Below are 27,076 nucleotides of genomic sequence, written 5' to 3' on the forward strand. Positions count from 1 at the left end.
CGTATGTTTGGATATGCTCTGAAACATACACAGCTTAAGAAATGTGCAAACACCTTTTTTTGACAATTTTCATATTATATTATGACTATATTTGTACAGTTACATTTTACAGTAACGCTACCATTCAAAAGTTTGGGTTAAAAACTGTTTTTGAAAGAAACCTCCTATGCTCAACAAGGCTACATTTATTTTGTTTACATTTATTAAATACAGTTATAACAGCATTATTGTAATACATATTTACAAGTTTATATAACTTTCTGTTGTCATATGTTCCTGTGAAGACAAAGCTGAAAAAAAAAACAGTAAAAAGAGCAATATTGTAAAATATTATGACAATCCCACACACAAAATTGTCATGTTGAATTGACAGCCCTAATTTGAGATATGCATGAATTTATTATTGTGCATATCTGCAATGGTGCACATTCAGAGCTTTCAAAGGAGCAATGTGGGGTCTAACCTTCCTCACACATAAGCTATCCATGATTATCTTATGTCACATTAATGACATTTGACCTGAACTTGGAGTGACAGCCCTGGCTCCATCACACATCGTCGTAGTGGAAGATGATCTCATATTGCTCTGCAGCTCCAAGCAGCCAGAGATACTGATGTGTGTGTGTGTGCATGAGTGATTTAGTCAACAGGCCAAATACAGCAGTCACGCATGTGTGATTCCAGCTCTTATATAAACTTGCCTCTACAGGGATCCCTGTATAGAGGGTGGGATGGCACCATTCCGCATTTGTATGATTTATTTAGAGTCAGATTAAACATTAAACACTGACAGCTTGTCAGCATATACAATATTTACTAAATATTGTTCCCAAATAAAGTCATCCTTGGGAAGCACAAAATATTTGTTTCAAAAACATTTCTGAAAACCAATTCTGAATTTTTGAACGTTAGTATAAATTGTCATTTTGCTTTTGGATTTTTAGGGTGTATCTGCAAAACACCTGTATTCACTTATTTTTCCCTTATTTTCTATATATTTTTGTAGATCCCATATTTCAGTTTGATATAAAGATATACTATATATATACTATATTTCGCACTTTCAAATAGCTTGCAACCATATTGAAGTTATATTGAATATACTGTATATTAAAGATATATTTATGTTGTAGAATTCTTTATGTAGAATATTTATGACATGATAAAGTAGTTTATGTAGGAGTCTATAGAGCTCTTCAAACTACATTGAGTCAAATGCCTTTTTGTCAGTAAAGCAAGCAAACCGTTTTTGTTTGATGTACAGTCTATTATTTAATGTGTAGTAGAAGGTCTATACGTGAACATTAGTATGATGGCCTTGATCACTGCATTAGAAAAAGAGTGCAAAACAGGAAGTATAGATTATAACTTCAAAGCCATCAATGAAATTCATGTGCCCCTTTAATGCCTTTCAAAAATGATCCTTATGTACTGTGGGTTATTTGATATAACATGACAAGTTGTCATCTAACACAGGCTTTACATAACATCTCAAGATGGCTTCAGCTGTCCCATTTAACTCTAAACACACAGAAAACTTTCTCAATGTGTTTTTCTATCAACCAGAGGTCCCCTGACAGCATCTTTGAGGTTCATTTAGACCATGAACCCATTCAGGAGGTTCATGAAACGAAATACTTGGGGATAATATTGGATAAACACATGAAGTTTCAAAGTCAAGTAAATCATGTTTGCAGGAAATGTTTGAACTGTTTTCATTTTATTAGAGGAGAGTTGTCACATCACGCGGCTTTATTGTTTATGCACGCAATGGTTTTTTCACATCTGTCATACTGTATAACAGCATGGTCACAAACATCAGCGTCCACTTTGAAACCAGTTATCTCTCTATATAAACAGGCAATTAAGATATTTGACAAAAAACCAATGAGATGGCATCATTGTGATATCATACAAAAGCATAAGCTTTTTACTTTTGAAAATTTTGTAAATTTTAGTATTTTGAAATTGACTTTTAAATGTATGAACAACTGTGTGTCACCACTGTTCTCTGGCCTCATGGAGAGGTGTCAGGGCTCTTTTAGACCTTCCACCAGAGCCTCAGTTAGTGGGGATTGTGTGCTCCCGAAGTTTAGAACATCTTTTGGACAGTCTAGCTTCTCCTTCAGAGGGGCTACACTATGGAACTCTCTTCCTACTGGATTAAAATTGCAGAACAATATTAACATCTGCACCAGAGAGCTCAAACAGTGGCTTAAATCGGGCCAAAGTTGTTCCCATGTATAAATTGTGCCGTGTTTTGTTTAACAATTGTGTTTTTTCTGTTGTAAAAGCCCCTATGGACAGGTGTTGAAAATTAGCACATGTGCTATAACACTTTAAACAATGCATCTGGTTTGTCCAGAGTTATTGCTATGTCCATATGAAATAAATAAATAAATTAAAAAAACAACAACTTTTATTTTATTCTTTATTTTTTCCCTAAAAACAGATAACAAATCTTTCACTTGTGATTAAGAGGCTAAACTCAAAATGGACAAGGTCTTATTTCTATATTATATGAGGTATTGTTGCATTTTAATGTTTTGGTTCTTTGTAATCGTCAGATGTGCACAGTTTGTCAGCAATGATCATATTGTTGTAGGGTTGAGTAGCTTGTGCTCTCTGAGATGCAACCCTTATAAAGAGTTCACTATGATGCAAGCTGTATTGTGCTGTCAGAAACTCTGTTTGCAACCAACAGCAACCCCATTCTCCCTGAAGGAGTCTGTTTCAGGTGATGTTTGAAGCAATGAAGAAATTAGTCTTGTATGGAAGTTTTCTGATTTTTCTGTCCCATTCCCGCTAAAATTTGTATATATTTTTTCTAACCCCTGCCCGCAACTGTTACACTTTGACCTGTTGCCACTGCAGGTTGAGATCAATGCAAACTTTTTGGTCCTGTTCAGTATGATTCTGTCTTGCCCTGGTGTCTTAGGCTTTTTTTCTGATTCCCACACACACAATGCTTCTGACCTCACCTTGTTGCATTGTTACAGCAGGAAAAATGCCCCTTTCAAAAAAAAAATTGAGAATATCCAACCTTGTGCCCGTAAACCGTTTATTTTTGTTGCACAATAGACAAATAGCATTTTGTACCATAAAACAATTTAAGTAACTCTAACTTAGATATTTATATTTTGTTTGAGTCCCACCAGTCCCACCACTTTCTCCCATTTCCAGCACACAAAGCACTATCTTCCCACTCTCGCTCAGCAATTCAAAACTTCACTCAGTTGCATCAGGTCTTGCGGGAATGCAGACCTCTACTTTCAAGCTGTTCTTAATGTGAATGTTACATTTAGATACACTTAACAGGTTTTTTGAATTGCCATTCTCATGTTGTTTTTGTGTGTTACAGTGGTTTATTGATCACCATCTCTGCGACTGGTGGACACAGTTACCGCTATACTGCCATCATGCTTCATTTGCGCCTTCCATCGACCCCTTTCTACTTCACTCCTTGCCTTTCCTCTCTCCTCCTCCTGATCTTCCTCTTGGGCCTCACCCATCTGTCTCAGGCTGGTGGCGATGTGTCCCACAGCAGCTCGGGGAACTGTTCAGGAGAGGACAGCTGCTCTGACGGTGTCGTCCTGCCGGTATGGAACCCCCAGAACCCCTCTGTGGGCGATAAGGTGGCACGTGCCATCGTCTACTTTGTGGCCCTCATCTACATGTTCTTGGGCATGTCCATCATCGCCGACAGGTTCATGTCATCCATCGAGGTGATTACGTCTCAAGAGAAGGAGATAACGATCAAGAAACCCAATGGCGAGACTACCACTGCTACCGTACGCATCTGGAATGAGACCGTGTCTAACTTGACCCTCATGGCTTTGGGATCGTCGGCTCCTGAGATCCTGTTATCTGTGATTGAGGTCTGCGGGCACAAGTTTGAGGCTGGTCACCTGGGCCCGAGCACAATTGTGGGTAGTGCTGCATTCAACATGTTCATCATCATCGCCATCTGTGTTTACGTGGTCCCAGATGGCGAAGTACGCAAAATCAAGCACTTGAGGGTCTTCTTTGTGACGGCAGCCTGGAGCATTTTCGCCTACATTTGGCTCTACTTGATCCTCTCTGTCTTCTCTCCCGGCGTGGTGGAAGTCTGGGAGGCCGTGCTTACTTTCCTCTTCTTTCCGCTCTGTGTGGTTCAGGCCTGGATCGCTGACCGTCGCTTGCTCTTTTACAAATACGTCCACAAGCGCTACCGTGCTGACAAGAACCGTGGCATCATCATTGAGACGGAGGGTGACGGCATATTCACCAAGATGGATATGGAGATGGACAGCCAAGGTGCCAATTCCCACCACAAGGAGGCACTTGATGGGATGCTGGCCGGTGTGGAGGAAGGAGGCGGTGGAGGAGGTGGAGGGGAAGAAGAGGAGGCCAGGAGGGATATGGCTCGTACGCTGAAGGAGCTCAAGCAAAGACACCCAGAGAAGGATATGGAGCAGCTGATCGAGATGGCCAACTATCAAGTGCTTGTGCAACAGCAGAAGAGTCGAGCTTTTTATCGCATCCAGGCCACCCGCATGATGATCGGAGCAGGGAACATCCTGAAGAAGCATGCTGCAGACCAAGCCAGGAAGGTGGTGAGCTGCCATGAATCTAATGCCCAGGAAGAAGACCCTCACACCATCTACCTGGAGTTTGAGCCCTCCCATTACCAGTGCTTTGAGAACTGTGGCTCCTTAAAAATCTCTGTGACCCGACATGGTGGAGACAGTGGCTGCACTGTCAAGGTAATGATTCCACTGCTTTTACCCAACAGTACTGTGATTACATATCTATGATTGTACTTTAATTATATGGATGTGTTATAATTTTGGGGCCAGAAAACCTACATGATTCCCTGCAGAGAGGATGTACTCTCAGAGCTATTTTAAATAATTACAGCACTTAGGAGACGTGCAATTTTAACAGATTTCTGATGATCACGGTTTAGTATTTAAACCTTTCAATTGTGAAGTTTACGACAGGAAATTGGATTCAATTATTTTGTAAGTGGTGTTGATAAGAAAGTGAAATATACTATAGTATCATTAATATGAATGTTATTATTACCACATAATAATTCTTTTAAATGAAAAATATTATTTTAAAATAAATGATTCATAATAATTCCAAATAATAATTATTAGAAAATTAATAAATAAAAAAAGTCCAAAAAAAGTTATTATTTTCATTGGCGGTATAATAATAATAACAGCAACAATACAGCATAACAGTTATAGTAAGTTTACAAAAAATAAATGTCTGTTACTATTATATAATACAATTAATATTTGGTTTTATTATTGTTATTAATTATTTATTATTATTATTATTATTATTATTATTAATTGTTGTTCTTGGAATCTTTAAAATATCACACATCCTATGCAAAAAGTTTCATTATAACTGTATTTCCTCCCAGTTGACTCCCTGTTCCTCTTGAACATAAAAAGATAGCATTGCTTCCTCAGCACTTTAGCTGTTTGACAGTAGAAACTGTTCTTGTGTCTAGGTTGACTATCGCACAGAGGATGGCACTGCTAACGCAGGATCAGACTATGAATTCGCCGAGGGCACTCTGGTCTTTAAACCAGGTGAGACGGTGAAGGAGCTGACAGTTGGCGTGATTGACGATGACATATTTGAGGAAGATGAGCATTTCTATGTAAATCTCAGCAACCCTCGTGTTGTCCACCGCGCTGAGGTCTCCGTCCTCGACCCTAATGCGGTGTCTCCAGGCAACAGCATTATGGCGTCCAGCCACGTTCCTCCCAAAGCTGCCCTAGGTAACGCACACACTGCCACGGTGACCATTTACGATGACGACCATGCGGGGATCTTCACGTTCGAGAGCAATGCCACAAGAGTGAGTGAAAGCGTGGGCATGATGCAGGTGAAGGTCCACAGAACATCTGGAGCGAGGGGGAAGGTGGCAGTACCGTACCACACTACCGAAGGAACGGCCAAAGCTGGAGAAGACTACGAAGAGGTGGCTGGCAAACTGGAGTTCCTCAATGATGAGACCTTGTAAGTTTAAATATTCTTCTTTGAATATGTTTTACTACTTATTTATCAAGTGTGCATGGGCAGTTTTCAATGGGACAAAAGGCTCTGTTGTCACTGCCAACACTGATTGAGACTTGCACTAATGTTTGCAGAGAGCATATGTTTTTGAATTTGAATAGACAAGGCTGAATCAAGCCAACATTTGCCATTAAAAGTTTAGCTCAAAGCTACATCCCAATATTACATACATCTATTTTTTATTTACAAGCAATATTGATTAATGACTTGGAAAACCTGTTTATATATTACAGTATCAGTAACAAATGAAAATTGGGTATGCATCCCATATCTCAGATTTCTATTTGTAGTCTGCATGTACATGAAAGTTTCCACCACAGATTGGTAGTTAAAGTACAATGATGTGCCCTGATGACCTGGTATGATCAGAGTATGCTTGGATTACGAGCTCCAGTGCTAAAAAATGAAACATCGATAGATAAGAGCTAGGCAGAAAGAAATCTATAGTCGTACATAAAAAAGGAAGAAACAAGGGATAACATCAAAGAGACATGTAAAGTCTGGAATAAAGCCAGAGAGGGGGAGATGGAGAATGATAAAGCTGCTGAGTTTTCTCTCAATCCTGAAAATCGATACTGACCTGCACATCAAGCACACTACACTGGTGCAAAACTGAGGTGAGCAGGTCAGATGTAGAAAAGAACATGCCGGCAACAGAGGGAGTTATTGTAACCTGCTTGTTAGGTTGTAGGTAAATAACTGAAATAGGCTTTGGGGTGAACGTAGCATTGCAAGTCATGGATGGACTGCATTGACATTGAGAGAAAAGCTCATGCATTCCAAGATGGAGAAGTTCTAATCATAAGCGGCATGCCCATTCAAACTGACAAACCCTTTGGGATGCTTTCCCAATAACTTTGTCTCTTACTGCACTATGAAGACCCTAATTGTTTACTTCAAACTATACAGGAGGTTGCTTCTTACATGCAATGTTGTCAAGTGCTGTCTGTGGCAGTGGTGATAAATAGATTGATGTCGATGGTCTAGGAAACAATTATTCAATCTGTGCAGGGGCTGCTTCACAGCGTTATGTGAGAAATCAGTGTTCTTTATAAAAGAAACACTTCAGAAATAGTTGAAATTGCATTTATCAGAACTCATGGGATCTTAAAACAATAATCTGCAAACTAAATCCAACCCTGGATATTTTATTTAATATCCCGCAACCTCATGCCCAAATGTATAATGCTTCAACCCACTTCACTTAGGGCCGGATTTATGCATATAGGCATTCTAGGCATGTGTCTATGCTTGCATATCCCGGGGGGGCCAATTACAACGAGGAGAAATAATGATTCATACTACGGGCTACCTACAACAGCAAAAGAACTCAAACTTGTAATAACATTAACCAAGCAAATACATCTAACAAACAATATGACAAAATCAACAAACTATTTCCATGTTTTCCACACCAAATTATGTTTTATTATCTACAAAAAGCACACTTTTTTTCTCGCACACTTTTTCTTTAAAAAAGCACACATATACAGTACAGATTCCCAGTCCAGCGCACACGCGGATCAAACACACGCACAGAAACTTGTCAGTGTTGCCTTGTGACTTTATCTATAAAGTAGATTTGCAACTGAAAAGCTACATGACATTTCTCAGCATGGAGGTAATAACGGTGAATGATTTCCATGGATTATAATTTTTGTTTGCTTTTATTATAGTGTTAATAGTTTTTGTTTAATAGTTATTTATATTTTGTTTGTTTTTGGGTGGTAATAATATATATTTATAGGGAAGTGGGTACAATAAGAGGTAGATCTGGCCCTGGCAACACTAAATGACAGTATACCTTCACTGGCCTTTAAAAGGGTCATTTATATTAACATTATATATTTGCCATTTGTCTTCATTTACTTGAAAACCACGGTTGATTGGTCAGCAGCCACATCACATTATTGGTGTAAATCACTAATTTCTGTTATTGGATGACCTACTTAATAAAAGCGCCTCACTGGAAACATATAACCAACAGCTACCATGGAGGAGAAAAATAGGAGAGCCACCAGCAGCACCAACAAAATCTAAAAGCTGCTGAAATTGCTGCCGTGACAGGCAGATTGTTTTTAAAATTGCAGCTTCTGACATGGTAGGCAGGGCACTAAAGTTTTCACACATGAAATAGTGCACATACACTAAATGGCTCCACGTAAAGTGCCATATTTGATTTAGCAGATCTATTTGCTGTATTGCTGCCATAGTTTGGCCAAATTACCAACCACAATCGTTCCCAGTAAATAGACTCTTAAGCCTTTAATGCCTAATTTTTTTTGCCAGGTGAAGTACCTTTGGGTATCCTTAACTAAGAACCTTTCATGAGACACATATTAATATTAAGGTACAGCTTAAGGTATGACAACTTCAGAATGACGTAGGGTTTAGAGAAACACACCTCAGATCCTTAAGCCAAGTAGATATTGAATGCAACTTCCAAAATAAGTATAACCTGGACACCACGGTGGTATAGGTTTTATTTACAATGAAAGGAAACTGATCTTGAATTCAGAACTATACATACTGTACAGATCTATACATATAAATACATATAATTTACTACTAATAAGTTACTGATAATACTAATAATTACACCTTTTTTAAATGTCTTAACTATAGTTAAATGCATTCCTGCTGAATTAGATTCTTTAAAACAAATCTTACTGACCCCAAAGTATACACAAAAAGATATAATATATTACATAAATATGTCAAATAAATATTCACAGAAATATTGGTACCTTTCTACAAATTAAAAAAAGTTACACTTCACACCATTGAAACTTGCTGAATGAGTACCTATAAGATTGTTATATTAATTAGAAAATAATGGTCTATCATAGCAACCAAATTCACCCCTATTTCTCATAAACAGGTTATAAACCTAGGACCATTTGCATTTAAATCAAATAACGTAAAGGAACACTCCACTTTTTTTGAAAACTCCCCTAGAGTTGAGTTTTACTGTTTTCGAATCTATTCAGCTGATCTCCGTGTCTGGCAGTAGCACTTTTAGCTTAGCTTAGCATAGATAATTGAATCTGATTAGACCATTAGCATTTCGCTCAAAAATGACCTAAGAGTTTCTATATTTTTCCTATTTAAAACTTTACTCTTTTGTAGTTAAATCTTGTACTAAGACTGACAGAAAATGAAAAGTTGTGATTTTCTATGCCAATATGGCTAGGAACTATACTCTCATTCTGGTGTAATAATCAAGGAACTTTGCTGCCGTACCATGGGAGCAGCAGGCACAATGATATTCCTTGATTATTACGCCAGAATGAGAGCATAGATCCTAGCCATATCAGCCTAGAAAATCGCAACTTTTCATTTTCTGTGAAATGCTAACGGTCTAATCAGATTCAATGATCTATGCTAAGCTAAGCTAAAAGTGCTACCGCCAGACACAGAGATCAGCTGAATAGATACGAAAATGGTAAAACTCGACCGTTAACTCTAGGGGAGTTGGAAAATGAGCCTATTTTCAAAAAAAGTGGAGTGTTCCTTTAATGCTCAAATTCCCATTTTAAATCCTGCTCTGCTTATTAAAAGTGGCAGTAATATCATCCAGACCAGGCAAGAATGTATCATTTTAACACTTTCTAGAAAAAAAAGACTTGCATTATTTGATGCTTTGGCTGCATCTGAATATTAGATTGAGATGTCATCATGTTTCCTTTTGCGTGATAAATGTTTTTGCCTTTGGGCTTGTCTTGCCACAGGCACAGAGTGAGTCAGGACTGCTGCCGGTACTACCTCCGAAACAATATATTATGTGCACAACACCCCTGAATCCTCTGGTTGGTAAGATTGGACTGGGAACAATATGACATGAAGGAAGGGGAGCACAATGATTGAGAAATGAGAGCAGGGACAGATGGATGCACCGATCGAAGTGATTAGCTTGAAAAGTAAGAGCAGCAAAATGAAGAGAGGCATAATGGTGTGCTAGACATCATGGGATGGACAGGATTAAACCATGATGTGATGATAAAGCACAAGCTATAATTCAGTTCACAGAGGTGAAAAGAGAGAGAAAGAAGAGGTGAGAGGCAGGTACGCGGGTGGAAGGGAAGGTAGAATGAGGGAGGCATGAGAGATGAGGGTGATTCGTTTGAACAGTTCACTCATACTGTTCAGTGTGTTGGGCAACTAGAGAGGGTTACAGAAGTCAAGCACTGTGTGGGAGTGTGTGTGTGTGTGTGTTTTACATGAAATGTGTCATACTGAAAGTTTTGTCTTTCGTGGAAGGATCTGACCTGTGTGAGTGTATGTTGATTCTAAATGGTACATGTGAGTATTTTTGGAAGCGGGTGAATGACCGTGCACCACGTACAAGCTTTTGTGTGCGTTCTGAAGTGGAAACTGAGAACTATAGAAGGATTATGATAACTAGGAATGTACCAGTATAAAAAATTTGGCTAATAGTGGTAAACTGACACTTAAATTTTATTATAATATGTTATATATGCCACCCAATCAAATTAACCTCCGTTCAACCTGAAAATGTGACTTTGTGTTTTGTTTTAGAAGGATTATTAATTTATACATTAAAATGTGAATATCTGCTTATTTACACTTGTCACATTGACATCATGTAAACAAGAAGTCAGTAAATAGACTTATCTAAGAATAATGTAATGTACGTTTATTTCCTATTAATTTCGGATAAAACATGAAGTTCAGTTAGGGAGCCAGTTGTAAACTGACTGATTCACTTTTTGCCTGAATAAATTTCAGAAATTCACCCTACCTTTTCTAAATCCATTTTATCGATCTTATTGCAAATGATTTATCCATCCATCCATCTCTCCATGTCATTTTTTATTTATTTCTCTCAGGTGACATATTTCCTTTTCGGTAATCTGTTTCTCTCAGATCTATGTCAATATGCAAAAGAAATGATCTATTGCTATCAATTACATTTCAGCTTTTAATCATTTTTGCGCATTTGCAGACGCTTTAGTTGTCTTTAACCCTGTATGACAATTAACCAATACATGTTTGATATTAAAGTTTGGTTAAGATAAATGAAAAACAGAATGCTCAATCAATAATGGAACTTTTAAGAAACCCAAATTGTTCAGTGAAATCATAACAAGAGTCGATGAATTCCTTACAATTCCCATACAGCTATGTGTGAGTGTGATCACTCCTGAGAGCATGTTGGAGGTGGTGTGGAATAGTGTATGGTGTATCTGTGTGGGTGGATGAGTGAATTTGACTCCAGATATGATTCTCTTAGTTTGTGCATGTATGTTTTCGATTTTTTTGCTTTCATGTTCAAAGCATGGTTGCACATGTGAAGGCAAAAAATGCAAATGAGCCTCTGTTTTTGAGTTTTTGAGTTTCATCTGTAGATTTTGTTTCCTTTGAATGGGTTTTATATTTCTGTATCGGTCTGGATGCATTTGTGCGCATTTGCATATGTGCATATGAGTGTGTTTGTCAGTGGATTTTTGCTGAAAAGACTGCTGAACTGCCAAACAGCACAACAGAAACTTAACTCTTATTCCCACTGCAGTCACAATTCTGACAGCCGACAGCAAGAGAAAAGGGAATTATTATGACTTGTGTGTGTGTGTGTGTGTGTGTGTGTGTGCAGGATAGTAAGGGGCTCCAACATTATGCATAAGTTTTTGCATAAGTGCATTTTGGTGTGTATTTGTTCCTATTAAAACAGAATGACATATACGGAAAATTTTATACACTCCCAGTACCCTGCTCTCCAATGGCATGATCCATTCACCCTCTCCCCCACACCCACTGTGTGTTTATGTGATTGCTTGTGTTATTTTTCTGGTTGCTCTGCTATTCTCATATGAAGATGAGAATCCGTGCCAAAGAAAAATTGAGCTGAAGCGGTGTGAAGTGGGCTATGAGTGCGCTTATGTAAGCGCTGCTCTCAGAACATGCAGGAAACGTGCACACGGCAGAGGCTTACATGATGATCTGTACGAGTAAAGAAAAGAGCGAATCGATACGAGCGGGATCTGCCGGCTCTGAGAGTTTGTGGGGTGTGACAAATCAATAGTGACCCAGCCTTATGACACAAACAATCTGCATGCTAAACATTCCCACTGATTTAAACATGTGGGAAAGCCTTGGGACCATATTTAAACACAGATTCTGTAATGTATCATCATCCTAAGAAAATTCCTGCCAAATCATTTCATGAGGTACATCGATTTTAATTCATTTATTTGAATTCATTTCAATATTAATTTAAACTCTTCTAGATTCTAACACATATTCTGGTGTCTAGATAATGCTTAAAGGCATCGCTCACCCAAATATGAATATTCTGTCTGACCCTATTTGTTCTGTTGTACACATAAAGAGATATTTCCCTGAATGTCCAAGCTCCTCTACAGTGAAAGTGGAGGGGGAACAGGGAGAAGGGCTGTGACCAGAAGGTGGTTGGTGGCCAAAAATTTAGATTGAAACGTCACTTTTAAGTATTATTTTTAAGTGTAATATTTGTATATTTTTTCTATAAATATTATTATTAACATTTATAAATGATGGAAAATTAAATTAAATTCATACTAAACATAACTGCATCAAATTAAAATGTGTTAAAACAAAATGTTCAAATATTCAAATAGGAACGCACATGACATTCTTTGATGGGTATTTACCTGCCTTCCACAGGTTTTCTATTATTAATTTTAACATTTAATCAAGTAATCGATCATTTCAAAGACAACCGACTATATAGCTTTCTTTAAATTATTATTATTATTGCATTTTTATAAACTACTGCTCCAAAGTAAGAAATTAATGCTTTTAAAGGGATCATATGATGCAATTTACATTTTCCTTTGTCTTTGGAGTGTTACAAGCTTTTGGTGCATAAAGAAGATCTGTAAAGTTGCAAATAATAAAATGTCTCAAATTAAAGCTGCAGTAGGTAACTTTTATAAAAATATATTTTTTACATATTTGTTAAACCTGTCATTTTGTCCTGACAATAGAATATGAGACAGATAATCTGTGAAAAATCAAGCTCCTCTGGCTCCTCCCAGTGGTCCTATTGCCATTTGTAGAAATTAATCCGCTCCCGGTAAGAAACAACCAATCAGAGCTGCGGTCCGTAACTTTGTTTGTGTTCAAAATGTAGAAAAATGTATATAATAAGCGAGTACACCATGAATCCATTTTCCAAACCATGTTTTTAGCTTGTCCTGAATCACTAGGGTGCACCTATAATAAGTGTTTATATTCGGACTATTTTAGATTGCTTGGGGGATACCGCGGCGGAGTAACCCAGTACCATTGTGATTCTTCATAGACATAAACAGAGAGAAGTAGTTCCGGCTACGATGTTCTTCCGCAAGACGCAAGCAGTTCTGTTTATTAACCGCTAGAGCGTCAAAAGTTACCTACCGCAGCTTTAAAAGCAATATTCTTCATCAAAGTTAAGACTCTGGCACGCCCCCCTAAAATGTCTCATTCAAACACACCTCCACAAAAGAGTTGCTTGCACAATCTGTAGAATTTTCATTTCTGGATGAACAATTCCTTGAGGTTTTAATATGCAGCTGCACAGTATTGAACACGAAGTGCTTCATGCATCAGTGTATGCAAGTGAACAAACATGTTTGTGATTTAATAATTGACATTTTCTGTTACAACTGGATGAAGAATGTAAGCTTTTTCTCTGACAGCTCAACTGGAGACAAAGCATCTCTGTGTCACTTTTTCCTAAAATGGGGAAATGGAGATTAAATGGAGCAAATCTTTTCTCCAGATAGTGACAGCACTGATTAGCATTTTGCTGCTTGTTTTCTTGTTGAAAAACAAGTACTCGCAATACTTCATCAACCTCACTTCCCTTCGTAAACACACATACAAATGGCTGAACACAGAAGCCCTGCCAAGCTCATAATGTTTGAATGTCTCTGCTAATGCTTCCACCATAAGATGTGGCTTTAAATTCCCTCTAACTCAGAAAGCCTTCAGGCGCAGAGATTCACCATCAGATTAGTGCATCTACATGAAATTATATCCCTTTAATCCTGTAATATGTTGTTATTCACCTTAAATGTCTTACTTAAAATATTGAATATGCAATCAAAGACTGGATTTTTTAAAATGGAAAATGGCCTTCAGCACAGCTTAGCCAATCAGATGAACAGTTATTACAAGTCTTTGGTGGTTTTGTTGTTCCAAAGGTGGATATTTCAAAGTGCAAGAAATGTATTCTAATGGAAATATTAGCATAAAAATTAATCATCCATTAAATTTTGGTTAGTAATGGTTACTAGTATCGTAGAAAACAATATGCATTCAGAACAACCATGTTTACAATATTTCCAAGCGATTATTATCAGTTCCAATACTTTTGTTAGTCTACAAGCTAGTTTATTTTTCATGCAGTTGGTCCACCAATGAGATCACATGACCACCTTAACAGGGTGAAGTATCTTGCACATTATATATAATATAATATGCCTCATATACACTGTTCAAATGAGGTACTACATATAAACTATTAAAAATTATGTTCTGAGAAAGCTAACATTTATTAGAATAGACATATTAGATCAGTTAATAGATAATAAAGATAATATTAGTATTTTAGAAACGCTGCCTTGGCAGCTAATTGAAGCAAATACAAGGACATACTAAGATTACTCGAACAAAACTAAAATAAAAGTAAACGAAAGATAAATAGAAATATAAAAAACTGACAATAAAAATGACAAAAGCACATAACAAAATTGCTAAAACTTAAAAACATTAAATCAAAATATAAAAATAATCGCTTATTGAAAGTATAAATAAATACTATAATACTATATAAATAATGCTAAAAATAAGACTGCTGTGATGTTAAAGCTAATTACTCCAGTCTTTAGTGTCACATGATCCTTCAGAAGTCATTCTAATATGTTTTTTTTTAAGAACAGATTTTTTTATTTAAATAAATTTACTGTAACATCAATTTAATGCACCCTTTTAAATAAAATTATTGATTTTTTTCACAAATCCAACCCCAAATTACTGAACAGTAGAGCGTGAGACTGAAGGTGTGAAATAACGGTTGAGGCTCTGACACATTGAGCTGTGATCCTCATTACTAGCTTGCAACATTTCCTGACTCAGTTTTTCTCCCCAACCCTATCTGTCCCTATGTATCTACAGTATTTTTTGAAATTAAGGAATCTGGATTCTTAGAATCTGCTGAGTGTGTGACCATAAGATGACACTGGAATGGAAGAGCTGCTTGCACAGAACGACTTGCAACTCCCCATAACCCAACAATTTCCTGTGAAAAAGAGATGCAGATTGTGAGCAAAGAAGTGAGATGTTGCGATGAAGCCCAGCTGCTCTTGTGTTGCCTCAAAACCCTGAGTTAGCGCCCCACACACACCAAGACTCTTCCGTCACCTCTTCCAAAATAGTCTGCCTGTCATTTTCACCCCTATTCATACCCAAGCAACCATCTGATGTTCAGGATGTTTGCTGTGACATCAGTTTGGTTTGAAGACTGTTTATCTGTGTCTCTGTAGACAAGCAGTTTGATTGGCTGGATGGTTTATGTGACAGGGCTGTTTTGTTGAGGAAAAGGACTAATTTTAAGCACTGACCGCAGGAGACCTTCCAGCTGGCAATGACAGCGATGACATGCCTGCCTTTGAATCTTACTTCTCTTTCTCCCTTTCTCTGCTTTCTCCCTATCTCCACTCAACATCCCCCACCTCCGCGGCTCTGAATTATGAATTAACAGCACGGCACAATTATGATATCCTTGCCAGTACTTTGAAGATGGGGGAAGAACAATGCAGCGAGAGCTTAGTTTCTATTTTAAATTATCAGGGGCATAGCGTAAGCGTCTCAGATTTACCATTATCATCACTCTGTTTTCTTCTTCTCCTATTTTTTGAAATGAAGATAATCATATGTCTTACCTCAATTGGCCTATTACTTCAGAGTCTTATTTTAGATTTGAAGTAGAGCAGTTTCCCAGACATAAGTATCATTTGATTTTTCAGTGTTTTGACTTCAAAACCACCATTATCTTAAGAAATTAAGCCTTAACCAGATTTAAAGGGACAGTTTAAAAGAATGAACATGCTCAGTTGTGTAAGCTTGATTTCATAACAGCTGAGTATGTGCATGAAAGAAAAAAAACATTGTTTAGCCACTGGTTTAAATATTTCAACACAGGATCCAGCTCAAATCAAATACTGAATTTTTGCGTAGATATGAGTGGAACTCCATGCAACTCCTTTACTATTCTCCATTGGAAATTAATTAAATCTGGTCTGTCATTTGTTGGAGAGGTGGCTTTACTCTTCTTGCATGTGTATTAGTGAAATGCATTATACGGTGTCTAGAATGCATTTGAATTGAATGAAATGAAAGTATGATGGTCTGTTCAAGCAGTGCGTCTGGGATGCATGTGCTTTATATGTTTATTTAGCAGCCGTTTAACTCCTGTCTTCCTCCTCATCCTGCATGTGAGTGTGTATGCAGTTCTGCTGCCAGTATCTCTGATATTTCTATTTTCTAAACTTGAGCATTCTTCATGTGAAATATTTGGGAGCTAGAAATGGTCCCACTCCTCCAACACACTTGTCATCCTCTCTCAGTTTCTCCAAGTATTCTGCTTTGTCCTCTCACTTGAAATATTTGCCATCCGTCATCACCAGATTTGTCTCATAGACGCTTTTAATGCCAGCTCCGTGTATCTGGAGCATTTCTATATGCCTGCATGCGTGTGAGTGGAAATTTTAAATTATTCATTTATAAACCGAGCGAACATGCCAGTATCTCTCTTTCATTCCATTTCTCTCTCTCTCTCTCTCTCTCTCTTTCCCCATTTGTTTTTTTCTTGGCATCATCTTGTTATGTGTGCAAGGAAAGAGAATGACATTCATCCAAGCTGGAAAAGGATTTGTGCCTTTTGTCAGTCAAAGCCAATGTGCGGATAGAAATAGACATCCACCCACAGGTCATTAGAGAGAAAGAGAGACGGAACGTGACTACAGGGGAGTGTTGGACAGACTGGAACACTGTAAGTGAGACTTTGGAACCGTAGGGCACCTCTTTGCTTACGTACTTCATCTTCCGCTCTTCCCATATTTTACCACAGGCTTGTGTTCTTTCTGGGTGTGACTAAACTGCAGCCGTTAATCACCGTCCCATGTGTTCGCATATTCGCCCACTCCCCTGTAGCCCACTCTCGCTTCAAAACACATCCTGACACCCACTCATCTATTTAGTGCACAGAAATGCTTTTTGTGTCAGCGCGTTGGCTGGACCTCTACGGCACTGCTGCTGTATGCCAAGGTGTGGAACAGAGTCACACTGTTGTGTATCCTTCGCTCTTCAGCACAGTAGTTTATCCAGCGTTATTTGTTTTTCCCTGGTGGCAGCCCTCCATGTGCGTATAAACCTGCGGTGCAGAAATTAGACGTGGTGCCGTGTGCCGTGATGCAGTTCACAGCTTGTAATGAGCGACTGGGGACTATAGCGTCCGCTATAAGCTGCAAAGACAGACAGGTGCTGACATACACAAACATATGACACAAATAAATCATTTAACAGTGTTAATGCCTTTCGGCTCTCAGCTGGGAGCCATAGTGCTGTTATGAAATGGATTAGGAACACAAATGCACAGAGATTCTTAACATATCTGACTGAATATTACTTGACACTTATGCATTTAGAAGACAGTTTTTAAAAAAAGACAATGACTTAAAGGGATACTTCGGATATCCAGATAAAGATTTTACTCCGTAATCTTGGTTCTTATTTGTTTGCTACGAATAAACATTTTAAAACTTACACTGCTGTAGTTTTTGCTTTTGCTATCACAAGAAACCAGCAGCATGGCAATGTGTAGTGTGAAAGAACAAGAGTTAGTGATGGGTCGTTCGCAAATAATTGACTAATTCAAAGAAAGAAAAAAAAAAGAAAAAAAAAGATATATATATATATATAATATATATAATATAAATATATTATATAGGACTAAAGGCACACATATGCGTTTCGACTGTCTGATCAGCCTCACATTCTGTTTCTGACTTTGCTGTCAATCATACACGAGGTGTCAATCAATTATACGGCATGAGGGAGGGCCAAGCCATCATACACACACACACACACACACACACAGTGTCAAACTTGGAGGGGAGGAGAGTAAAGCATTTGGAATCATTTTTATGATCAGCAGCCACTCGAAAGTAAGGCAGCTTGCGTTCCTGAATGCAAATCTCTCATAAAATAAAAATATGATTAGCACTGTGTGTGTGTGTGTGTGTGTGTGTGTGTGTGTGTGTGTGTGTGTGTGTGTTCATGCTAGTTATACAAAACATAACTAGTGAGATAGTTCATGCTGGTTATATGACATGACAAAAAAGAGGGACCAGTTTAATCCTTTCAGTTATTTTTTTTCTTTAATATTGCTTCTATTATGTTGTGCAGATTCAGATTGTATTTTTGTAATGTTGTTTCTATACAAGTTGTAATTTAAATGCAAATGTTTAATATTATTCTTTTTTTATAACAAATCAATGCATTTTTAAAGAAATTGTGAGACATTGTATGATTTCATTTAATAACTTAATTAGAATTGTTTTCACACCTATCATATTCAAAACATTATTGTTTTTAAAGAGCCGTTTGTGAGCCAAAAGAGCCGGTTCTTTTCAGTGAGCTGAGTCAAACGATATTTTAGTGGAAACTGATACATTTTTTGGGATTTTTGATGAATAGAGATTTTTTTTTTTTAGAAATAGAAATCTTTTGTTACATTATGTTTCCACTGTGACATCCTTGTTGAACAAAAGTATTAACAAAAGTTCTTATGAATGCACATTTTTGAACGATAGTGTAGTAACGGTTTAAGGAGTAATAAATCTGGTCACCAGAGCACCAATTTTCAGACTGGTGTCCACAAAACACTGCAACTTTATAAAGCATGTCTACATTTTGTTCCATTCTGCTGTGCCGTGTCTTGTAGAAAGTAAGAACATGCCATGTGTCGAATAAAGACCATTCCAGCGCATATCATCTTTATTTTATCACAGGTTCTTTTGAGCCTGTCGGCATGAACCTTTTCCAGGGTACTGTGATGCAGGAGCATTTTCAGTAGACGAGAAAGCAAGGAAAGATTAAGGCAGATTCATTTCGAAGCCAAAACAGAATGAACCTCTTGCTAATGTATTTGCATACATTTTGCCAATAAAGTGCAATTCTGGGGTAATATTGCCAGGTGAAAACAGAGTTCCCCTCTTGTGGTTATTTATATAGCTGCCCCAATTTCCAATGTCTTATGTAATCTTAGACACTATAATGAGGCCTCACTCATGCACAGATGCATGTGATTTACATTTTCCTCTATTACTAGGCAAGAAAGAAAACAGTGATCAATGGCAAGACATTAACTCTTGCACCTGCCCCACCTCCCTTCTTTTTATTTATTTTTATTCACTTTCTGTGCCCCGTCTGCCTCTCACCCACATGCTTTAGGTTAAACAATTAGGGATAACAGAAGTATATGATTCCAGTGCCAGAGAGAGGACTGCGCTCAAATTAATTACATTCTTCATCTTATCATATCTCAGATGTCTCTCACACACACCCCACCTGTAATTATGAGTCTTGTCTTTGTAACTGAGCTGATCCCAGAAGCCCCATCCTCTCTCTCTCTCTCTCTCTCTCTCTTCTCGCTTAGTTCTTAATAAGCAGCTGCAATAATGTTATACAATACGTTCTCAAACTTCCCTATGCTACTTTAAAACAACATTATGAAAAGGGATGTATTCTTCTGCAATCATTTCAATAGTTCTAGAGCAAATGTCATTCAAATAATTGCATTTTTACTTTTACACTGACATGTGGAAGCAATGTCAACATGCTATTGAATTGTTGTATAATGTATTCATATAGACGGGTGCACATGCAGTCGTGATCTAATGGTTCGAGAGCTGGACTTGTAACACAAAGGTCACATGTTTGGGTTTCAGTACCGACTCTACATTATCCCCTTAAGAGCACATGCCGGCATGAGTTTCTGTGTGCATGTACTGTAATAATAGCAGGGCTATTCGTTTCTGTATTAATATTTCATCCACACACAAACTCTCTTGTATAAACTCAACTAAACATTTGGATCCAATGGTGATAATTCTATCAGCTCTATTCTCTAACCCATAGTTTTTAGGGTCTGTCTAACCAGCAACCTAGATGTATTTTTCTCATGCAAACAGTATAGACTTTTATGTAGAACATTTTAAAAGGAATATTTATTCATCTTTCATACTATAGTTTATCATTATTAAAATTAACTTAGATTTTAGATTTGAGTGTGTATAAACAACCGTTTAATTCTTTGGGGTCATTTCATTTCAAATAAATGCAGTTTTTATTTATATTTTGTTCATCAAAGAATCCTAAAAATATCATCACAAATTCCACAAAAATGAATCAGCATATTTCTGAAGGATCTTGTGACACTGAAATTTACTACTTCAGGAATAAACTAGACTTAATAAACATATTAAAGTAGAAAACAGTTATTTTAAATTGTTAATTACAAATGTATGCAGCCTTGGTGAGTATAAGAGATGTCTTTTTTTTTTTTATATAATTTGAATGTTAGTGTAGATTTCTATTATCTGCCTTTTTCAGTTATTGGTCACAGCATGAAAATAATTTTCAGTTTATTACATTGGTCTGAATTTCAATACTGATGCATCTCTAGGGTTGATTGTTCAGGCGGAAAAGCATTAAAAATATGTCTTCGCAAAAAACATTCAAGATGACAAGTGCATTCATTGGCCTCTATTTGAAAAAAAAAAAAAAGATGATGTTTGTTTGCATTTTTTGCCCAACAGGCAGCTAATATTAGAAGGTTGTTTGAGGTGAATGTGAACTGAAAACTGAAAAGAAAAACAGAATTGAAAAACAAAGAAATCTCACCATTGACTCTGAGATCTGTCCAACTCAAGAGACCTGTGGCCCTCAGGGACATCTCTATGTTCATATCCTGGTCTTACTGCTGTTTTACTGGCTAAACATGTACACTTGGTATAACTGGTAACAACAGCTCTTACAATCCAAACAGGATAAACTTTCCTCAAATTTCTCTCTCCCAGAAAAAGTTCCCCTTGAAAACATTCATTGTGATGTTTAGCTCTGACAAGACGAAATCTTAGCCCTGAGGCCTAGACAAAAAACAAACAAACTGAGCCTCACAGCTGTTTAGTGCTGCACCAAGCAGCCTCAACAAAGATGCAATCCCTCAAAAACCTCTGTAATTCTCTATTTTGTTTCTCCGAGGTAAACCAACCATGTCGGCATTGCGCCAAATATAATAAGCTCATCTACACCAGTCATTATATTCATTAAAGCAAGGCTATCCACTGCCTGCCCACAACAAATCCAAGGCCAAAAGCAAAGCTAGTGTGGTGAAGATTAACATCAGGGCGGAAAACAATCAATAGATAATGAATAAGTGGAACAGATGCCCTAATCAGACCTGCGGAGTGCCAGAAAACAAAAAAGAAGACATGTTACATGAGGAAGAAGGATGAAAACGTGCCATCTTGGCTTTTGTTCTTTATAATTGTTAATCTCATGAGACCAGAAACATGCTCCCATCAGAAGTGTGAATATAAACGTGAACGATAGGAAAGGAGAGATAAGCATGCTAATGTATAGCAGCTAGCATCTGGAGATGTGGCTAATCTAACTGCGCTTCATTAAAGCGCACATCAAAGACACTGAACTGTGACGCTCTGAGACAGAGAGAGACGCAGACCGAATTTATCAAGAGCCTGATCAGATCAGTCAAGTATTTTTGAAAGCAGAAAGCCAAGACACTTTAGTGCCTTTGTTAGGTGCTGACAGACATTTGCTGAATGTGTTTTCTTAGCAATATCACTCATTTTTAACCTCTCATTAGTGTCTGGCACACTTTCTAAGCGGCTCTTGCTGTGCCGGTCCTGGTGAGAAATGAGTTCATAGAGCTTTGTGCTGTAAATTACAAGCAGAAAAACTCTGGTTGGTGTTTTGTATTTATGATCACACTAGAAACTGTGCCCCGCTTAACAGCAGGCCCTGACCAATGAGAAGCCATTTGTCTGCGCAACACGCAAATGTGACACGGTCTCAACAATTTGGGCCAATGTCCAATTATGCGAAGCGTGATTTTGGAGTTATGAGATTTTGCTGTGGATGGGGCTAAGCAGCACAATGCTGCATAAATCCATTTTAACATACATTTTTAACATTTTAACATCTTTTAACATCAAATGTGAGAAGCAGGGGCATCATGCATCTAGTCATTTTGAGGGGGCACCTGTGATAGGGGTCTGAAATCTAAGCACTGGACACCACAAGCTTAAAACTGACATTATGTCACAGTGAGACCACTAGTGGACACTCAGGGATACACAGACCAGACACTGTGACACATTATCTCTGCAAATAGAGGTTGTTCTCTCTTGTCCTTCAAATGAATGTGCCATACAATAGACACAAATTACCTAGCATGTGCTGATTTTAAATGATCTGTGAAAATCATTTTCACTGAAAGCTCAAAAGTAATGCTTGAAAAAAATGACAACTTTGGGACACTATTCATTTTGTACCTATAATCGTGCAACTTAATTATCCAATGTAAAAATGTGTTTTTGGAAGCTCCATTTGAAATCCATTTGGCTTAAAAATCTGAGGGGGGGTGTACATATTTTAGCTGTACAGAAAAGTCTGTTATGTGGACTGATATTGCAAATGGGTGTTTGTTACTATATTATTTAAATGTGTTATCATAATCATAAACGCTGGTTGTATAAATTACTGGTCTAGTTATTGATTTACCTATGTGCGATAATGAATCCGGAGTCACACACATTCACAGAAAAAAGCTTACTTGTGCATTGAAAAATTATTTAAATCAAAACTAAGGGGCTGAAACGTTTTATCCCTTTTCTTTTTCTAAGTTTGATTATGACAAAAAAATAAAAAGACTTCTCAACTTTATGGTGTTGTGTAGGACCAACCACTCTGCGTGGGCACTCACTGTCCGTACTTCATTTCGTTCGGTTGTATCTTAATGGATTTACAGCGCAGGTCCACTGTCAGTCTCACCTTCGGTAGCTCCTCTATTAGCATTATAAAGCAGTGCTTCAGTCCATGCGGGCCTTTGTCTCTCAAACACAGACCAGAAAATCTTCTCACAGTGTGGGAATGAGAAAGAAAGCGGATGAGAATTTACGAGGGAAGCGAAAAGAAAGCTGTTAATCTCTGAGTGGCGTTGGAGGTGGCTGAAGTACGGGAAATGCTCCTCTGTTGTGTATATGTATGAGAAATTGAATTAAAAAAGGATTAGCTCATCCAAAAATCTTTTTTTTTTTTTCTGTATAGAAAATTTGCTTCAGTCTCCACCTGACTATGTATCTAACCTAACAGACAGAGCGTGCTGCTCAGCTTATTTTGCAGGTAAACAACATGGTTATGCAGTTTGACTAGTTAGACCAGCACTAACCAGTCAGGAGCAGATGAAGACTCCTGTGTGTTGCTGCAGTATGAGTGGATTGATGATGTTATGGGTGCATGTGTTACAGCCTGAAGCTAACTGCAATCTGCTTTCACCACAGCATGTGTTTAATGCAGCTGTCTGCTGCCCCTCTCACTGACCCACAGCCGAAACTGCTTCCTCTATGAGCCATTGAATCCCCTCCACCTTATGAAATCTGCCCTTCGGTTTGTTTGTCCTTTAATGTCTCAACTTTGCAATAATTTCAACACATCTCTCTCTGCAATGCAAAAATTATTTGCAACAAGAAAAAGCATAATTGTGTAAAACAGTAAGACAATATGAGAAAACTGTATATCTTAATTCAGTAAATTAATTGATTACCTCAATGGCAAATTTGTATTTGTATTTTTTTTGTATCCAAAAAGCTTAAAACAACTGCAATTCTGTCATTTATTGTATAAAGGGATAGTTCGTCCCAAAAACCTTTATGTTGCTATTTGTTCACCTGTAATTTAAAACTGTAATTTTGCGATTCACTTGCATATTACTAATATACATATTGCGTATAGAACATGCCGAAGAGAGTAAAAACTGTCAGAGAATAACAGCATGTAGTGTATTTCAGTCTGCTCCTCACACAAACCCATCACGTGACTCCAGAAGACATCAGCTGTAGTGCATGAGTAATATGGGACATTTTTACAAAGCTTGAAAGTCCACATACTGTACACTGCAATTGCACGGAAAAGAGCAGCATTAATTGCTCCTTTTATGCTCCACAGAGAAAAAAAAAGGAGTTAAATCTAGTGTAACGGCCCCTTTAATGTGTTTTCCTCTTCCTTTCCTTCATCTTTCTCCAGTTGCACTTGTGTGTCTCTCCATCTTCATCTGTCTGAACGCACGGCTAGAGCTTTTCCTTGAGTTTTCTCATTCCTTGGCCCCAGTCTCATGAATTTGTGAAGCGATCTGTCTGTGCATTTTTTTAAGAGAGAGTGAAAGCAAGATTGATCTTCACTGTTTATGCTTACATTGCTTCCTTTGATAGTTTGGTTGCCTTATTTACCCTTGCGTCTGTAACTTTCAGAACATGCTTGCATTAACATTAACAACTCATTAAAAATATTAAATAAATGGGTCACTGTTTTATCAGCCTCACCTTTCTATTTCGGTTTCTACATGTAAGCCCTCCTCCCTTTTTTACTTTGCCACCATCTTGCTATTTCTCCCTCCTCCTCCTCATCCTCTCTGACTCTGCCTCTGTCTTTCCTTTGCCTAAGGCCTATACTTTTATCAATCCCTGCATTCTAGCTACCTGTTGCCATGCCAACCCCATAATTTAGTGTCTTACACAATGCAGTGTGTACACCTGCCTTATGTGCTCGCTTTACCGTGTGAATGCATGAGAATCTTACCTGCCACCGAAGGTGCTTTTAATGACTCATTTAGAACCAAGCTTTTAATGTTCTGCCTCCTGCGCTCGCCCCGTGATCATCTCCACAGCCCACACGCGCTCCATAGAGACCCTCTTCAGCTTGAGAGAGCTCAATGCATGGAGGGAATATTTTTATTGCCAACACTGTTAATGTACTCACTTATTAAGTCGAGACCGTGTGTGTGGCTGTATGTAAATTTGTACATTTTTCCCCTTACAGGTAGGTGCTTGCTGAATGGCACATGAAGTGTTTGCTCTTTTGAGCTGCCGTGTGCATATTCAGGCTTGTTAGCATGTGTGCATGTGCGTATGAAGTGGACAGATTTGGAAGTGAGCAACTGTGTGAGTTTAAGAGCTCATTAAGGTCCCTTGTTAGTTTTTTTTGTTTATGCACATCTGTCTGTTTCTTTGGTAGGGAGCGTTTGGCTCGGTGAGTAATAGTTCTAATTACAGTTGAGAGTCGGTGTGTGGGGTTAAGCTACCTGCTCACGGGGATGACGCTAATGTGGACTCCTGGCTTCATTGTTAATGTTCACTGTGTTCTGTTATGCTCATCCTTCCTTATCCTGCTGTTTGTGCGTCCAGTGAGATCTTGCTATCTCCTGATCAGCTCTATCAATATCCAGGCCAAAGAAATATAATATCAGCTATAAATGCACCCACAATGCAGTGTGGACGTATTATTCAAATTACTATTCAAAATATGTGAATGGATTCTGAGCACATTTTATTTGATATATAATATATTTAAAAAAAATTATATGTAATATAAAAAGGGTCTGTAAGATTTGTAAAATGTTCTTGAAAATCACTTATGCTCCCCAATATTGTGAAATATTATTACAATTTAAAGTAACCGTTTTCTATTTGAATATATTTTAAAATATAATTTTGAATTTTGTCTTCAGTGTCACATGATCATTGAGAAATCATTCTAATATGATGATTTGCTGCTCCAGGAACATTTCATATTATTATCAATGGTGAAAATAGTTGTGCTACTTAATATTTTTGTGGAAACATTTTTGCAGGATACTTGAATGAAAAGAAAGACTTGAACTCTTTACTGTCACTTTTGATCAGTTTAATCAATCCTCGCTGAATAATATAAAAAAGATTAGCAGTAGTGTAATTATATATTGATATATGTTTATATATATTCATGGTTTAGATGGATAGATTAGGCAGAGTGTGAAAAGAGAGAAATGGTTAAAGGGGGGATGGGACTGAAAGCATGTGGTACAATCGTGTAGGATAAGCACGGTGGTCTAATTAATAAAGAACAAGTCCTAATGAATTTAATTACACACACGTCTGGCCAATGAAGGCTGCAAAGCAAAGAGAGGTGGGAAAAGAGAAGATTAATGCTAACATGTAATAGAGGGATTACAGTACAAACCGCAACGGAAACTGTGTTTACACAGCAGATGCACATGTACCTGAGCATGCCAACAATTTTCTCTCTCTCTCTTCATTATTCATGAGCTGTGTTCCATTCACCCCGAGTCTTCAGATCAATTCACATCCATTCCTGTATGCATCGTATCCAGGATAAGACACAAAACATTGTTTGTTTGTTTTTGCACTGAATCGGCACAGTTATGCAAAATGTTCAGAGAGACTGAATGCATAACCAGTTCCAACTATAAAAGTCTTTATCAACACAGATGTTTTTTACAGTACATATATAGCCAAAGCATCAATAGAGATCATAAAGCAGAAACGTATTTATTTTAGTGCATCACACTTCATTCGATTGTGTTCACGCTATGCATCAGAGTGCATGCACATTGCTGAGATGCCTGTGAAAGAGCACATAATCTGGAAGGCAACTCATTTAAGGCATCGCATTTCTTTACAAACATTTGATGAAAGTGTGGATTCGTGTTTGTTTTAATCTCTAACAGGGAGTGTTTTGTGATTTATTGGTGACATCTTGAGAATTTATCAATTAGAAAATGATTATTTCACAATAAAATGATCTCAAATTTTTATTCAAATGTTTAGCAAATTTCTTAAAGCGCCATCTTTCCACTAGAAGTAGCGCAAGA

The 27,076-nt window shown here is 37.6% G+C and overlaps 1 protein-coding gene across 1 annotated transcript in view; it reads left to right on the top strand.

The window, feature by feature from the left end:
* LOC113079036 (sodium/calcium exchanger 1-like) overlaps positions 1 to 27,076 on the top strand; it is a gene marked incomplete at its 3' end in the record, with an annotated part of 48,672 nt that overhangs the window by 17,028 nt on the left and 4,568 nt on the right. Inside the window, exons 2-3 of the mRNA XM_026251214.1 lie at positions 3,362 to 4,745; positions 5,510 to 6,024. Of these exons, the coding sequence (XP_026106999.1) occupies positions 3,420 to 4,745; positions 5,510 to 6,024 (1,841 nt within the window). The remainder of the gene's footprint in view (positions 1 to 3,361; positions 4,746 to 5,509; positions 6,025 to 27,076) is intronic.

The sequence above is a fragment of the Carassius auratus genome, unplaced genomic scaffold (assembly GCF_003368295.1).
Source record: "Carassius auratus strain Wakin unplaced genomic scaffold, ASM336829v1 scaf_tig00027100, whole genome shotgun sequence".
NCBI classification, from domain to species: Eukaryota; Metazoa; Chordata; class Actinopteri; order Cypriniformes; family Cyprinidae; genus Carassius; species Carassius auratus.